This window comes from Salmo salar, chromosome 06 (assembly GCF_965601325.2).
Source record: "Salmo salar chromosome 06, fSalSal1, whole genome shotgun sequence".
Taxonomy (NCBI): domain Eukaryota; kingdom Metazoa; phylum Chordata; class Actinopteri; order Salmoniformes; family Salmonidae; genus Salmo; species Salmo salar.
Genome location: NC_138296.1, coordinates 60,999,386 through 61,016,520, shown reverse-complemented (window position 1 = coordinate 61,016,520; position 17,135 = coordinate 60,999,386). Strand labels below are relative to the sequence as shown.

The following is a 17,135-nucleotide window of genomic DNA, read 5'->3' as shown; positions in this document are numbered from 1 at the left end:
CAGAGACATAAAAATAGTATCCACGTGTTCATCTGACACTGGGGAAGTACAGTACCAGTGAAAGATTTGGACACACTGACTCATTCAAGGGTTTTTCTTTATTATGGCTATTTTCTACATTGTAGAATAATAGTGAAGACATCAACACTTTGAAATAACACATCGAATCATGTTTTTCACTCAGCTTCCCTTTATCTAATATTAGGTTTTAGTTGAAAAAAAAAGTGTACAAAATGTGGGAGCCAGAAAGGGGCAAATACTTTTTTCACGGCAATGTACATTGTAGCAATAGGTTTCACATACAAACTTTATAGCCTATGTCAGAACTCAGAATCAAATAGGCTTTGCAACAAAAAAAACATGGTTGCTGTGATAGAATGTTTATTTTGGTTGCCGATTTTTCAGCATTTATTTAAGTTCCATGGCATCAGGTAGAATGATTTCAGATGTGTCCATGTAAACAGGATTATTAGGGAAATTGATCTTCTTGCAAAGCATGTAAATGTTTTAACTATTATATTAATCTGACTATCCACAATAATCGTATTATTGTGTGCATGTAATCATACTCATTGTGATCTGTATCAGAAACTGGGCTGACCATCACTGGCAATGTGGAGACTACAGCTTTGCTTTATTTTAATTTACAAAGCTAAAGGACTAAATTAGCGCCGAGTTTTTTTTCATATTGACTGTAGTGTTTTGTGGATTAACTGTATTAACTTTTCTTTTAATAAAGATAATTTAGCCAAGTGCATTCTGTCTTGAGTTTTTGTTTCACTGCTTAGGCGTTTGTCGCCTAAGCATCATTCTCCTTTGGCTGAGAACGATGGCTTGTGGAATCTAATGACCTCACCATGTCTGCTCTTATAATGACAAAATGTGTCATTGTTTCAATTCTACAGAGCTAAGTCCTCTAAAGAATCATTATTGGGGATATGTAATTCCTAAGGAACACGCCATATTCAATTTCATAGTGGTATGACACAGCTCTAATGAATTTGGCATAAGTGCCTCAAGGTGAGGGAGCAATTGTCATGAGAGAATGGAGAAAGACTATTCTGTAGAGGTAAGGTTTGACAACTGATATTTAAAATGCTTTGCACATGGCTTTCTCAACATGGACCTTATCAATCAAAACATGTTTCAAGGGTGAAAGTTTTCCACAGCATTGCTTATTATCCACAACGTGGAGATCTACAAGATATTAGACTAATAGTTCCAGTTGTAATGAGTACATATGTCCTGTCCCCTCCCCCCTACCAAGGACCTTACCATGGACTTTAGAGGAGATGGTGTTGCACTTGGAGCAGGTCGTAATGACATGCATGAACCACGTGATGTTGGGTTTGAAGAGTCGCCCTGGCCCATGGAGCCAGAGGAGAGATGTAAGAAGGACGGTAGTACCTTTGACAATTCATATTTCCTCAATTCCCCCCATCCTTCTCAAAAGCCATTGGAAAAGGTCATAGGGGAGGGCCTCCATCACTTTGCAATAATATAGCTATGTTTTTCATTTTACTGTAGCAACACAACTGAAGCAATGCAAATTGTGTTCCCTCCCTCCCCAGGTAGCTGTGGTCAGGCCCAAAAACTGAACAGTGGCAGGTGGAGAGCATGGGACTATAGTCCCCCAGAGGTTGCAAGTCCTCAGGCAGAACCTATCCAGGAACATCCTCCTGTTGACTTAATTCTCTGTTTTTAACCACAGCTACAAATTTAAAGTAAATACATTTTAGCTTCATTTTATTTCAAGGGACAGTTTCCTGGACTATAATGCACTTTCAATGAAGATTCTGTGTCTGGGAAACCACCCCTAAAAATGTTTCTTAAATTGTGTACCTTAGGTGCTAGTAAAATGCAATAGATGACCTGAAGGGGTGAAAGTGGGGTACTGGTAATTTACCAGGTACCGCTCTTGAAAGACAGATTCAAATATTAAATTGGATACATCATCTGACTCTGACTTATCCAAGTCATCTGACCCCGAGACAGAGGCATAAACCTGAATGAGATTAAATTAGCTCTAAGCATCAGTACTAGCACTGCATAATGTAATATGAAGTGATGGTTGTCTTGTCCAGAATAATTTACATTTCTTTATGAAATTATGTGAAGCCTTGAAAAAAATAATGCTTTTGAAATGCTTATTTGTCTGACTGTTCTGAAGATTACATAACTTGGGTCCACCTACAGTGCCTTCAAAAAGTATTCACACCCCTTGACTTTTCCCACATTTTGTTGTATTACAAAGTGGGATTAACATGGATTTAATTGTAATTCTTGTTAATGATCTACACAAAATACTCTGTCAAAGTGGAAGAAAAATTCCACTTTTATACAGTATATTGATTAGATAAGTATTCAGCCCCCTGAGTCAATACATGTTAGTATCACCTTGACAGTAATTACAGCTATTTGCCTTTCTGGGTAAATCTGAAGAGCATTCCAAACTTGCATTGTACAACATTTGGCCAATATTCTTTAATCAAGCTGTTAAATTGGTTGTTGATCATTGCTAGACAACCATTTTCAGGTCTTGCCTAGATTGTCAGGCAGATTTAAGTCAAAACTAACTTGGTAAGCAACTCCAGTTTAGATTTGGCCTTCTGTTTTAGGTTATTGTCCTGTTGAAAGGTGAATTAATCTCCCAGTGTCTGGTGGAAAGCAGACTGTACTAGGTTAACCTTTAGGATTTTGCCTGGGGGGGTGGTTACACCTAAATGTATTTAGGCTTGCCATAACAAAGGGGTTGAATATTGGATTTGAGACACCCCAGCGTTTCATTTAAGCAATGTCAAAAAAACTAATTCCACTTTGACATCTTGGGGTAGTGTATAGGTCAGTGCCAAAAAAATAATAATGTCAATTTAATCAATTAAAAATTCAGGCTGTAAAACAAAACGTGGAAAAAGTCAAGGGGTGTGAATACTTTCTAAATGAACTGTACACTTTAATTTGGGTCCATATGTCCGATACCTTTTCTTGTGAGAAAAACTAATTCATGGGACATGAAGAGTGATGAAGATAGCTATGATGCCTTAAATATTTAACACCTTTGTCTCCGTTTGTTCTGGACAAATAAAGTTACTATGCCATTGCTTCTGTTCTGTGCCAAAAGGTGCATGCATGCTCCCACCCAAACTCCCAGTCCCGCGAAAATACACCAGCCCGTGGTTAGCAGTTGCTGAAACCCCATATGTTGAAGCACTCGGAGGGCACGTCATTAGTTACCACAGCTACAAAGTCAGAAACCTCGGCTATTTATACTAAATCTGTTTTTAAAATCTGACTTTAAATCTAACCACACTGCTAACCATATGCCTAAACCTTATCTTATATTAAGATCAAAAACTCATTTTTGTTTTCATTATTTATATTCAGTTTTGACTCTGTGGCTGTGGTAACACTCACGGCGTCAGTCAACTAGCCGCCATTTCACATTATCCGGACAGGAGCATGACCTAACCTTATGCCGGGAATCGTAGTTTTTTTTATTTATTTTTTTTAAACACCCTGAAATCAGACAAATCAGCAACGTGCACCTTCGTGAACTATCGAATGGTAAGTATTTACATGTGTTAACTGGTGAATTTACGCGGATAGGTGACTTGTTCTGGCTGTGTTTTTAAAAACGTGGAATGTAGTTAGCTAGCTAAGTAACGTTACTCCTAAGAGTCCTACTCGACATTTTGAAAGTGAATTCCAGAGTTAGCTAGTTATTTTGCGCCTGGAGACCAGGCCGGCGCCAATGGAGTAGTTCCAATAACGTTGCGGAAGCGGTGTGACACGCATGACAAAGGTTAATTAACGTTAGCTAGCTAACTTGTTATTCGCTTTAGTTAGCAACCGGTTACGTAGAACTAACTATGGCTACGCGGCGTGGATGTCTCGAGTATGGGCTGGTTAACGGGAGTGCAAACATTTTAGTCTTGAAACATTAGCTAAGTCGTTAACATTCAAGCATTTCTTGGCTAGTTAATTGTTTCCAAGTACGTTACAGTAACGTTTAACGTCGTTAAGCTGCACTGGCTGGCTTGTTTAGCAATGCATTGGAAGCTAATTAAGTAGCAGACCGTAAGAAGATCGCCAGAAAAAAAAAATACCGGTGTGCACAAAAGCACGTGCAACGTTAACTACAGTAAGTAACTAGCTGGTTCTGCTCGAATAGGTAGTCAAACAACAAACCAAATGCTAGCTAACTGAATGTAGTTAACGGTTAGCCAATGACTCCAATTCAGTTAAGTAGCAATATGTTCAGTATATGCCTGGTGTCCTGACAAATTGTTCAGGCACTATAGTAGCTAGCTAAAACAAGACCATCGACGTAACATAACTGATGGTTTTTATCATGACGTTAGCTATGTCTTCGTTGTAGTAGTTTCGTGATTAGCGTCAGCGGGTTGATTTGTCACCTGTGCACTAAACTTGCCAGGACAATTTAAATGCTTCTTTGTATGCAATGTTGCCTGGAAACCCGACGTTGAATTACATTGAATTCCAAGTTGGACAGAAATTAGCTTTTGAATCAGTCCCGAATGTTGAATACAATTATATTTTAATATACTTTACCGGTTGGTCTTTTAACATTAGGAATGTATAATTACATCAACTTTTCAGAGCGCTGGTCGTGCATTCAGATGCTAGAGGCGAAAGAACGCACACCTATTTATGCGAGGTGCTGGCTAGGGGAGTGGAACACTTAAAAAAATAAAGGAGAGCCGCACAATCTAGGCGCTCAGATGCAAAAAAATATTTATGTCCAATGTTTCGACATACAAGCTGTCTTCACCAGGGTATAATGACAAACACTGCGGGATGACTCATTTATATAGTGTCAAACGACACACATGTGTCTAATCATGGCCGGGTGTGGCCTGATATCATTGGTTAATTCTCATATTAAAATAGCATAAAAAAAAACGAATGGATAGCGTACGATCATAGATACAATTTGGCTACATAAGCCTACAAACATTTACAGTAGCACAATCACAAGAATGGCTTCAGATCAAAGTCTACGTTGAGACCGAAGGGAGCAAGGGTCTTTAAATTAAAGATCCAAGCAGCCTCTCGTTTTAACAATAAATTGTCGAGTTCACCCCCGTTCCTAGGGAGGGTGACATGTTCAATGCCAATATAACGTAGAGACGAAATCAAGTGGTTTTCTTCCAAAAAGTGGGCCGCAACTGGGTAAGTCGAGTTTTTGCGCCTAATTGTGCTACGATGCTCCAAGATACGTACTTTTAATTCGCGCTTTGTTTTACCCACATAATTTTTTACCACAAGGACAAGTTCTAAGATAAATAACTGCCTTAGTGGAGCACGTGATAACACCTTAGATTGGGATCTGTTTCCCTGTTTGGGGGTGTTTGAAGGATCTACATGTATAAGTGCCATTACATTGAGCACAGCCGTTATTACACTTGTAGTTTCCATCCAGTAGGGGAGCAAATACACGTTGTGCGGGGATATCTTGGGGTGGTAAATCAGAGTTTACCAGTTGATCTCTGAGGTTTCTGCCCCGCGAGAATACGACCAAGGGAAGGTCCGAAAACACATTACCGATACTATCATCGGATCTTAGAATGTGCCAATGTTTGTGAACGATTCCCTTAATTTGTTCAAAGCACTTTGAATAGCGGGTAGTTAGAACGCAAGAATGCTTATTTTTGCAAGACTGACCTTGAAAAAGGTCATGTTTTGTTTTGAATTTTTCTCAATGGCAGTATTAATCTGACCATTTTTGTACCCCCTCCCCTTGAATTTTCTTTGGTCTCAGCCAATAACAGATTGTTTTTTACAAATTATTTTGATTTGACAGAATTGGCTGTAGGGCAAACTGTTTTTCAAGGGAAGTGGGTGACAACTATCAGCCCTCAACAAACTGTTACGATCAGTAGGTTTCCTGTAAAGATCAGTGTATAGAACATTATCTTCACACAAGATCAGTACATCAAGAAAACTGATTTGACGTGTATCAGATTGCATTGTAAATCTCAGATGCTCAGAACAGGAGTTAAGAAAAGCATGGAACACCTGGAGCTGTTTTGCATCACCCCTCCACAGAACAAAAATATCATCAATATACCGTTTCCAAATAATGATGTTAGGCAAGAAAACATTTTTGAGAGAATTGAAAATGGACTGTTTCTCCATGTAACCCACATACAAATGAGCATAGTTAGGAACCATGGGGGATCCCATAGCAATACCCTTCGTCTGAAATAAAGAAATCATTCACCTGAAGCATGCTCACAATATAAAAAATATATGCAGGAGATGCATACATACTTGTCGAGCTCGTTTACATGCTTCTGTGCATGCTTCAGAGATCTGAACACTACAAGCACTTTACAGAGTTGATGTAATTGTACTTTCCTGTGAATATATTGTCTCACATTGCTGCCGCCAAAAGGACCAACTGCACAGACAAACGGTAAAGTACGTTAAAATATAATTTTATTAAACACTCTGGCTTGTAGAGGGAGGAAACCTTCCTGATTCAAACACTCATTTCTGCCCAACATGGTATTCAATGCAATTCAACTTCGGATTTCCAGGCAAGCAATGATGATATGCCTGAAAGTTATGTTTTGCTTATTTGAATTGGCTAAGTGCAGTAGGTGCTTAACTGTTATTGGAACAGTCATTCAAATCATTTTACTCATCATTGCATTAAACAGATGGCGACCGATCAGATGACCGATCATGTAAATGGGAATGGTACAGAGGAACCAATAGGCATAACTGAAGTGGACACAGCTACAGCTGAAGTTATCCATTCAGACAGTTTCCAGACTTTATTAGATGCTGGCTTACCACAGGAAGTTGCAGAAAAACTAGATGCAATTTACATAGCAGGTAAGTGCATGTTATGCATAACCTAACTGTTTTTTTGTTGTTGTCATGTTCTTCCTTTTTAGTTTGTATTTCTATTAGAAACTTGTATTTATTTACCTAAGCAACTTTGTGTGATATATTTACAAACAAAGCTATCCCCACCATAACAAAACTGTGAATTTGAATGCATTGTTTCTGGGTGGAGTTGACGAGCTTTGCTATGGCTAACACTAATTCTGCTAATAGGTTATGCACGTATAAACTACACATTGACACATCCAGCCCAAAGCAGGAGCTTTAAAGTATGTTTGTAATTGCCAACCAAAGTTCCGGAGCATGTTTTTATTTAAGGATGGAACTCTGCAACGCTGGGGGGGGGGTGTTGTGTTGTTGTCTTGATATGGTCTCCGGGGGAGCAAAAGAAAAGCGTAGTGGGGGTGTTCAGATGTCTGAATTGATTTGTGCATGTACAGCTGACCTGGTTCATGCAGTAGGATTGATGCTTTTGGTTGTGGGTGCAGTTAGCGAGATACTTTTTCCCTCCTTTGATGAGCTTGTTCGTGTGCATTTCCTTGGTTTCTGTAAGCATAAATCATTATTCTTCATATTTTATAATGTACAACTAGCCTGGCTGGTTACTATTTCTAGCAACGGTGACAATTTTTTGGGGTTTTGGTTGTCCACATGATGATCTCTATACTCAAATACTGGAGCAACTCAACGTTGCTGTGATGGTTTACCGCTAAGATCTGATTGGACTTAATCCCATGAGTTCTTTGTGATTTCATTGGCAAACAGTGGTTATATTTGAAATGTCACCCTTCTACAGGCCTGGTAGCGCACAGTGACCTAGATGAAAGGGCTATTGAAGCATTGAAAGAATTTAACGAAGAAGGTGCTCTACAAGTCCTGCTTGAATTTAAGGAAAGTGATCTGTCGCATGTGCAAGTAAGTGGCCGCTGCGTTACACTTAGTTGAGGATGATTTAATGCAACGCAGGGAGTACTAAAAGCTTCAACTTTCCTTTTCAGAACAAAAGTGCCTTCCTCTGTGGAGTAATGAAGACTTATAGACAGAGGGAGAAGCAAGGGACCAAAGTTTCAGATTCCACGAAAGGACCAGATGAGGCGAAAATAAAAGTATGTCAACACCAGGAAGGAAGTTTACACTTTGTAGAGATGAAGGCATGCCTCTTTTCCAATATCTTGGCATAACCAATTGTAAGAGTCTTGCTCATTTGTTGGCAGACTTGATCTTGACTTAGCTCGTCAGTGTGTTACAAAAGTCTTTCAGTTTAGGCTACGCGGTCCCGTTTTTTGCATAGTTGATTTATTGTGGTTGTGTGAAAATCAAGCGGTGTCTGTGTGTGGTTACAGCAACATTAAATATTTTTATTTTGATAATGACAGGCTCTGCTTGATAGAACCATCTATACACTTGATGTGACAACGGGTCAGCGGAAGTATGGAGGCCCCCCCCCAGAGTCTGTGTATTCAGGTGCTCAACCCACTATTGGAACAGAGGTAAGGTCTTTATCTTTCAGGGAACAAACACTTTTGAATAAGACCATCAAATGTCGACAAATCTCTGTTTGGCCTTATGATGACGTTTGTAATTCTGGAGTGACTCTTGTTACACTGAGAGCTTACCGCTAAGATCTGACTGGGCCAAATTATATGTTTTTTTCCCCGCTCTCGTCTCCTTGATTCCCATAAATATTTTACATTTCCAGAACTGACCACTTTCTTAGCTGCTCACACATGTTTTTTCATGACTTGTTTCATGACCTCCCTTTGCAGATATTTGTTGGGAAAATTCCTCGAGACTTGTTTGAGGATGAGCTGGTGCCCCTCTTTGAGAAGGCGGGACCTATCTGGGATCTACGTCTAATGATGGACCCCCTGAGTGGCTTGAACAGGGGCTACGCCTTTGTCACCTTCTGCACTAAAGAGGCTGCCTCGGAGGCTGTAAACCTGGTCAGTGTTTCCCCATGCTTCCAGTTATGGGCTGTCTCTTCAGCCTATCAGTCAGTTTGGAAGTATGAACTTTGGCATAGTCTGTGCCATGGCTGTTTCATATTTATCCTTGTCACACTGGTTGATGAGTTCCTCTTTCCCCAGTGTAATAATAACGAAATACGCCCCGGCAAACACATTGGAGTGTGTATATCTGTTGCCAATAACCGGCTGTTCGTCGGCTCCATCCCCAAGAGTAAAACGAAAGAACAGATTGTGGAGGAGTTTGCTAAAGTCACAGGTAAGAAAGATCTTTGTTGATGGGTGAGATGGGCCCTTTTCATTTGATTAAGTCAACGACATGTCTTGTAGTTGTAATTAAATACATGATCACATTTTGCTCAAACCTTGCTTAACTTGTATTATTTCTAACAGAGGGTCTTAATGATGTCATACTGTACCATCAGCCAGATGACAAAAAGAAGAACAGAGGTTTTTGCTTTTTGGAATACGAGGACCATAAAACTGCTGCTCAGGCCAGACGCAGGCTAATGAGTGGCAAGGTGAAAGTGTGGGGGAACGTGGTTACTGTGGAATGGGCAGATCCCATAGAGGACCCAGATCCAGAGGTTATGGCCAAGGTAAGTGATCTGCTGACTACAAAGTGATGAAACACTGGAGAAGCAAGTTGTTATGTCCCAAAGGGCACCCTATTCCCTATATAGTGCACTGCTTTTGACCAGGGCCCATTGGACCTGCTCAAAAGTAGTGCACTATATACAGTGCCTTCAGAAAGTATTCATACCCCTCGACTTATTCCACATTTTGTTACAGCCTGAATTCAAAATTGATTAAATAGATTTCTCACCCATCTGCACACAATACCCCAAAATGATAAAGTGAAAACGCATTTTTAGAAATGTTTGCAAATTTATTGAAAATGAAAGCCGTTATCACATTTACATATGTAGTCGCACCCATGTTAGAATCACATTTGGAACCGATTTACAGCTGTGAGTCTTTCTGGGTAAGCGTCTAAGAGCTTTGCACACCTGGATTGTACAATATTTGCACATTATTCTTTTTAATATTCTTCAAGCTCTGTCAAGTTGGTTGTTGATCATTGCTGGACAGCCATTTTCAAGTCTTGCCATAGATTTTCAAGCTGGTTTTAAGTCAAAACTGTAACTGTAAGCAACACTGGAGATTTTCATTGATATATTTCCAACCTGAAGTCTTGCATTATAGGCTTGCGGGTGATGCTTGATCAACCTTGGATGTCTTTCATTTAACAAAATACAACCACTAGTCTTTAAGTGGGTGCAGATCACACTGATGCCTTTGTGTAACCCATGTACTTGAAGTTCTTAACACATTTCCCATTGTGCATTTCAACCCACAGGTCAAAGTTTTGTTTGTCCGAAACCTTGCGAACAGCGTTACGGAAGAAATACTTGAAAAATCCTTCAGCCAGTTTGGTAAACTGGAGCGAGTGAAAAAGCTGAAAGATTACGCCTTCGTTCACTTTGATGAGAGGGACGCTGCAGTTAAGGTACTTTATATTGAGTGATAATATAATGAGAATACATTGTGGTAAGTAAATGACATTGAGGGTGTTTAATTGTATGATGACTGTAGTTTGCCACTATCTCCACAGGCATTGGCTCAAATGAATGGCAAAGTTCTGGAAGGAGAGCACATTGACATAGTCTTTGCAAAGCCCCCCGATCAGAAGAGGAAGGAACGCAAAGCTCAGAGACAAGCAGCCAAAACAAACATGTAAGACATGTCTTGTACAAAATATATTTTTTGCGCTCCACTTTTCAAGGCCCAATTTGAAATTGGTGCATGACTGATTCTAAGGCCTTGTTTACACTGCAGGCCCTAATGTTCAAATCCGTTTTGGAGTACTGACTGTCAAAATGGCAAGGTACAAGTGACCAAATCAGATTTGTGGGTGTTCAGATGGCAGTTATTTGCTGACATGGCTATGCTAGTTGTCATAGCAATGATGGGTGTGTGCAGTGGTGTAGGCTGATTTGGTGGTGCTTGTGCCTTCTATCAATCAGAAGTTACGTAGCAAGCTAAGGTAACAACAATGCCTGCCATGGATGTTTCCCTGTTGCTTTGAAAGTTCAAAGAGTGTCATAGTGTAACAACACTTAAAGCCTTTTAAAATGAGTCCTTTTTGTCTAGCCACAGCAGTCAACTATCTAGCTAGGTAGCTGTTTGTCTTTCTAGCACATTCACTCATTTGTTTGTAAACAATTAACAAGCTAGTTACCTACAGTTTGTTCTTGTCAAACTGTCAACAGAGCAGCTAACAGGCAACAAGATATGCCTAATAACAGTAAAAAAAACAAAAACATTTTGGCGCAAATAGATCATATTTTACCATTCAGAAAAGTTGCATGGCTAGGAATCAGATTTGTATCTGATTTCAAACCACCTAAGAAGGTGGTTTCAAATCAAAGTTTATTTGTCACGTGCGCCGAATACAACGGGTGTAGACCTTACAGTGAACTGCTTACTTACAGGCTCTAACCAACAGTGAAAAACGGTATAAGGTGAACAATAGTTAAGTAAAGAAATAAAAACAACAGTAAAAAGACAGTGAAAAACAGTAGCGAGGCTATACACAGAAGCAAGGCTTTAACAGTAGCGAGGCTACATACAGACACCGGTTAGTCAGGCTGATTTGAGGTGGTATGTACATGTAGATATGGTTAAAGTGACTATGCATATATAATAAACAGAGAGTAGCAGTAGCGTAAAAGAGAGGTTGGCGTGTGGCGGGACACAATGCAGGTTGGTCGGGCTAGTTGAGGTAGTATGTACATGAATGTATATGTGAAGGTTTGAAATGTGTGTTGAATTATCTGATTCCATGTGATTTTGGGCTGTTTAGACAGATTGTAATGGGATATGTATGAAAATTGGATTTGAGTCACTTTAAACTGCCAGTGTGAACAATGCTATAGTCATCAAATCAGAACAATGAGTCCATGTGTGGCTCAGTTGGTAGAGCATGGTGTTTGCAACGCCAGGGTTGTGGGTTCGATTCCCACGAGGGACCAGTACGGGGAAAAAATGTATGAAATGTATGCATTCACTACTGTAAGTCGCTCTGGATGAGAGCGTCTGCTAAATGACTAAAATGTAATGTGTGTTCAGTGCCTTGAACGTTTTTGCCAGGTTCTGCTTCTTTCTTCCATAGGTATGATGATGATTATTATTACAACTACGGCCCCCCTCAGTTGCCCCCTCCCACAAGAGGCGGCCGGGGTAGGGGAGGTTATTCTTACCCACCCGACTATTATGGCTACGATGATTACTACGATTATTATGGTTATGATTACCCCAACTACCGCGGGGGATACGACTACTATGGCTATGAAGACTTTCAGGCTCCCGCTAGAGGAAGAGGGGGCAGAGGTGCACGGGGGGCATCCCCAGCCAGAGGCAGGCCAGGCGCTCCCAGGGGCAGAGGTGGTCCAGGATCAAGCAGAGAAGGTGTGCAACAGAGAGGCCGCGGCGGGGTACGTGGTGGGAGGGGTGACCGCGGTGGAAATGTAGGAGGAAAGCGCAAAGCTGATGAGTACAACCAGCCAGATTCCAAGCGGCGCCAAACCAATAATCAGAACTGGGGCTCTCAACCCATTGCTCAGCAACCGCTCCAAGGTGGTGATCATTCTGGTAACTATGGTTACAAATCTGACAACCAGGAGTTTTATCAGGATTATTTTGGGCAACAGTGGAAGTAGAACATTAGGGCTTTAATTCCAAATCCTTTTTTAGAGACTTGATCTGATTGGCTCTAAATCCATATGGTTGCCTCACTTTTTTTTCCAATTTGGTGACATCTGGCAAGATTTATCTTGTATATATTTTAATAATCCGCTTGGACTTGAACAGTAGTCACACTTCTAACTGTTTTTGGCTAACTGGTTTTTATTTTTTCAAAGTTGATTAATGCGATTTCCATAATCAGGTTTAAACATTTAAAAATGTGCAGTCATGTGATCCAGCTGTTTTATTTGGCTGTAGTTTTATGTATGTTTTTAGTGATTCCATGTTTTAAGTAGCTAACAGCAACTAAACTTATGTCTCCTAAACATGTACCTACTTAAAACAAATGAAACCACAATTTGTATTTTACAGAAGATAATGCTAGGAAATGGCGTCTCTTGTAAAAAAGAAAAAAGACTAGTCCTATTTATTGGGCTTTACATTTTGGCTTGTATTTTTTTGCTATTTGTCTGCTTTAATAAACATACACGCAGAAGTGTACAAAACCTCAAATTGTGTTTCAAATTCATGTTTCGGAAAATTCTCTCTTCAAATTGCCTTCAAATTTAAGGCTCCTTAATCCTTAAGGAAGAAAATAACTAAATGTTTGCCTATGTTTCCCACATGCTGCAACTTCACATTTGCATGGCATAAAAAATGTTATCACTTATTTCAGTAGTCGGCATATTCCACAATTCAAGTGTTACGTATGTGTAGAGACATACACCATTTGAGTTAAGTTTTTTAATTTGAGACCATATCTCAAACATTCTCGATTTAGATTTCACAATTTCGTAGCCCAAATGAAATGGATTCCTGTTTTAAAGAAATGCCATGAAAGTGGAGTCTTTCTCTGATGGCCAGTTCAAATATATCCCTTTGGCTATTAAGAAATTAGTCTGTGAAGATGTTCTTGTCCCCGAAGGCTCTACATAGTCATTGGTAGCCTTAACACTGATCTTACATGTTTCTCAATCTCAAATTGAGTAACGATGGGAATAATTGGCATGCATGAACTGTCTGTACGTAGTGCTTGTAGTTTGGACATAACCCCCAATCTTTCCATATCCCAACCACTTGACTCTGGTCACCTTTAAAATAACACAGCATGGCCACAGTTCTGCTCTACCTTTTCCTGAAGGCATAGCCTTGTTGCATGTGAAGTTGAAGGGTGTAGAAGTCTTGGTGAATGACTAGAAACCCCTTTGCTTTTTCCTTACTCAAGTTCATTTGTTTGTCTTTAATGTGCATTGGACTGTGTTCTGTAGTTACTTGTAGGTACCTAGCTGGATGTTATGTGGTCATCTGTTGTGATCTATCTTCTAATTGCGTCCTTTTGTTACCTGACTAGCAGGGAAAAGTGGTCGAGGCCGGTCCTGACCTGTCACTATGAAGACTGACCTGCTATGTGAGGTTATACTGGAAGCTGCCAATTGAAGTGATGGTAAGGTCAACTCAATGGTCCAATGATATTCCAACTTTACAGGAGCATATCTGCCAGATTAGAAGATAATCAAAAGGGCAAACTCAAGACACTTGTTGCTTGGACTTTTTAGACCGTTGCTGCAAATAGTTTTACACACCTCTGAAAACCTTTCTCAAAGCTAAGGATCCGGATCATATTCTGCTCATGCGCATGTTATTTTACGCACACTGTAGCTGCTGCTCACACTTCCCTCACGTTTATCTTTTTACTCACCCTCTTCTGGACCATGCTGATGAAGCATATGTCTTTGGGGTTATTTCAGCTGTTAAGAAATATGACAAAGTGATTTGATCTAACGTTCCCCAAAATATATTATGAAGTCTATACAACCATCGTCTGTAACGGATATTGCAGTTGCACAAGCAGGACGCAGCACTTACACATTTATTCCATTGGAGAGAAAACAATCAGGTTTTTGTGTGAAGTAGGTTAATGCTTCATAGTCATATCGTAGCCACTAGCCAGAGTTCCTGGGGGGAAAAATAACACTACTACTTTGACTGCCTGTCTGCCTCCTGCTTAGCCAATGCTTGTAATGATGAGAAAATAACATTACATCGCTAATTAGACTGCGTCTCTGTGTCTTGCTTGTTTGAAATGCTTCCTAAATAGCTGCATGGAACTCTCCACTTGAGTTTTGCATTGGGGCAAAAAATCATTAGCGTTTCAACCACACCCAGACCCTACTAACTACTATTTTGCTTTTCAATGAACATGCAAGTACCGCACGAGTAAGTGGCCTAGCTGTTCCAACTCTGGACAGGTGAGCATGTATTTTGACCCGTAACCAGTGTCTGACAATGGGCGAATGTGTTTTGCATCGCCCGGCGCGCTATTGTTGCTTGCATCGTTATGTCAACTACTGCTTAGACTGCCTACTATTTGTCATAATCTTCATAGTATACTACCATATCGTAGCGATGATTGCTGGAAAAATAACTAGCCAATGTTTGCGATGAGAAAATAACATTAAATCACTATTTTGACTGCCTGTGTGTCTTGCTCGTGTTTTGATATTCTTGCCTAAGTAACTGCATGTTAACTCAGCAGGTAAAAAGAACATGGACTCGCTAGACTGCTTATGTTTGCAACAAACAACTGTTACAACCGACAAAGTTTGTACGAACATCGATCATGTCGTGTGTGTGCAACATGATGGCTGCATGTAACACCCCTCCTGAAAAAAAAAAAAAAACATTAAGTCACGCTTGAGGCATGGAAAGCATAGTTTGAACATGTTGACCATGTTTTAAGCATGGACTGTAAAAAAAACATCTCTCTCTCTCTATATATATATATATATATATATATGCTACAACATTTAAGTGGAAGCAGCAGCGGAGCACTGAGCAGACTACTGTGGGCAGCAGTTACGTAAAAAAAAAAAATACTGCACATGTGTAGAAATCCCATTATCCACGGCAAGTGGGGTTCCAGAAAACCCCAAACCACAGCCACGCCGTTGTTTTTATACGCGTGCCACCTCCCCCATGTATCCAAAGAATATGCCATTTTAAAATGACAATTGAAGATGTTGAGTTCCCAGTGGACTGTTGATCCCGAAATGTAGTTATGCCTTTTGCACTTTGTCTAAATTTGAAGTGGCTCAGAGGAGCTTGACGCTAATATATATTTTGATGCATAATGCAACTTTACGATGGAATAGACATATTTAATTCTATTTTGATTTTGATTGGTTTTAATATAATGTTTAGCAGGTTTTTAGGTTTAACCACCTGGCATAAATGGTCAGGCATTCCAGGAAAGTGGTTGTTTGTCTTTAAAGGGTTGGTTAACTACCTCAGTACAAAGGATACAACTGCCCTGTCTACTGTAAGTTTGGAAACGTAATTGATGAAAGCAGGGCTTGTTCCACCCAGTACTGAGCACAAGGGCAACAGCAGAGCACCAGTAATTTGTTTATTATAGGTGCTGCATGCTATTATTCCAACACTGCTAACAGTCAAATTGGGCATGTTAAATCATCTCATGTAATGAGCAAATTAAGGAACAAGCCCTGCTTTCATATGGTTTGAACTGAATTGGCTATGTGCTTATTCAGATAATGTAGTTTAGTTTAGGAAAATGGTACTTCTTGTAAAAGTTTGAAAGAAAGATGCTTTTTTCAGAAGCATTGCAGTGTCCTTTTTCTTTCTGGGATAGTAAGTATGTTGTATATGATCCATTCCTTTTGGTTTCCTGGAAACCCAATGTAGCATTATATGCAATTCAACATTGGGTTTTCAGGCAACCCATTTGGAAGGTTGCATACACACTTAAGTTTGAGAGCCATCAGTCTACTTTGTGTACAGAAATTTGCCTAATCATGATGTATAACATGAATGTCGATCAGACATCTATGAGCTGCCTTTTTGTCACATTTTAAGTATGTGACAAGTGTCTTGAATCTGCATCATGTTGAGCATGTAATTAGTAGCTGAGTTAGCTGGATATGACTTGGTTTATCCAGTTCAAATGGGATACTGCAGTTTAAAAAAAGAGAGAGATGTATTTCCTGGATCGCATAAAGGAGACAACAACTTGATCAGGTTTTGTACACAGTTGACTCCCTCTATCATCACAAAGAATTATTTGAAAAGCTCTTACCAGTTTAAAGAATTGTTGGTGGCTAACAATTGTTTTTGCATTTCTTGGAAATCAATTGTTTTATACTGTTAAGTGAGGCTCATGAAACTTATTTTTAAAATAAAGGTCTTGATTTTCATCACTGTCTTATATTTTATATTGTATTTGATCAATTTATGACTATTCGTCCAACATAGTTGTATACATTTAAATGTAGATGTTATGGAATAACGCAATCAATTCAACATGCTGCTTTGTGCACCACACCTTGGTATGGAATTTACGGCAATGGTTAAATATGAATTTAATTTCTTCACTGAAGTTCGTGTTACTTTCAAACATACTATTTCGTTTAGGAAATGAAATAGTTTATGATTATGAATACCAAGCAACTACTAGCTGAGACTACAGTACTAAAGATTTTCCATTAGCTTCGCCTATCCCTCCCTCTGGTCTGCTGGCACTTCCTGTGGTGA

General features: G+C 39.6%; 1 protein-coding gene across 3 annotated transcripts; it reads left to right on the top strand.

Annotated features, from left to right (window-relative positions):
- The first annotated feature begins 3,402 nt into the window (after positions 1 to 3,402).
- On the top strand, positions 3,403 to 13,100 carry LOC106607700 (heterogeneous nuclear ribonucleoprotein Q). Of its 3 annotated transcripts, none has more exons than XM_014204941.3 (11): positions 3,403 to 3,564; positions 6,687 to 6,864; positions 7,673 to 7,791; positions 7,875 to 7,982; positions 8,253 to 8,366; positions 8,643 to 8,819; positions 8,964 to 9,099; positions 9,234 to 9,439; positions 10,201 to 10,350; positions 10,456 to 10,577; positions 12,016 to 13,100. In XM_014204941.3, exons 1-11 carry the CDS (start codon positions 3,562 to 3,564, stop codon positions 12,560 to 12,562), a joined length of 1,860 nt encoding a protein of 619 aa, XP_014060416.3. In that variant the 5' UTR covers positions 3,403 to 3,561; the 3' UTR covers positions 12,563 to 13,100. The 3 variants fall into 3 exon arrangements, with proteins under 3 accessions (XP_014060416.3, XP_014060417.3, XP_082832921.1); XM_014204942.3 differs by lacking the exon at positions 3,403 to 3,564 and adding an exon at positions 3,681 to 4,141; XM_082976795.1 differs by lacking the exon at positions 3,403 to 3,564 and adding an exon at positions 4,989 to 5,193.
- The last annotated feature ends 4,035 nt before the right edge of the window (positions 13,101 to 17,135 follow it).

What these genes read in the sequence shown, in the direction of transcription:
- LOC106607700 (XM_014204941.3), top strand. An exon ending in CAGATGAGGCGAAAATAAAA is followed by an intron (nt 7,983 to 8,252) that starts GTATGTCAACAC and finishes TGATAATGACAG; the next exon opens with GCTCTGCTTGATAGAACCAT. An exon ending in ATCCAGAGGTTATGGCCAAG is followed by an intron (nt 9,440 to 10,200) that starts GTAAGTGATCTG and finishes TTCAACCCACAG; the next exon opens with GTCAAAGTTTTGTTTGTCCG.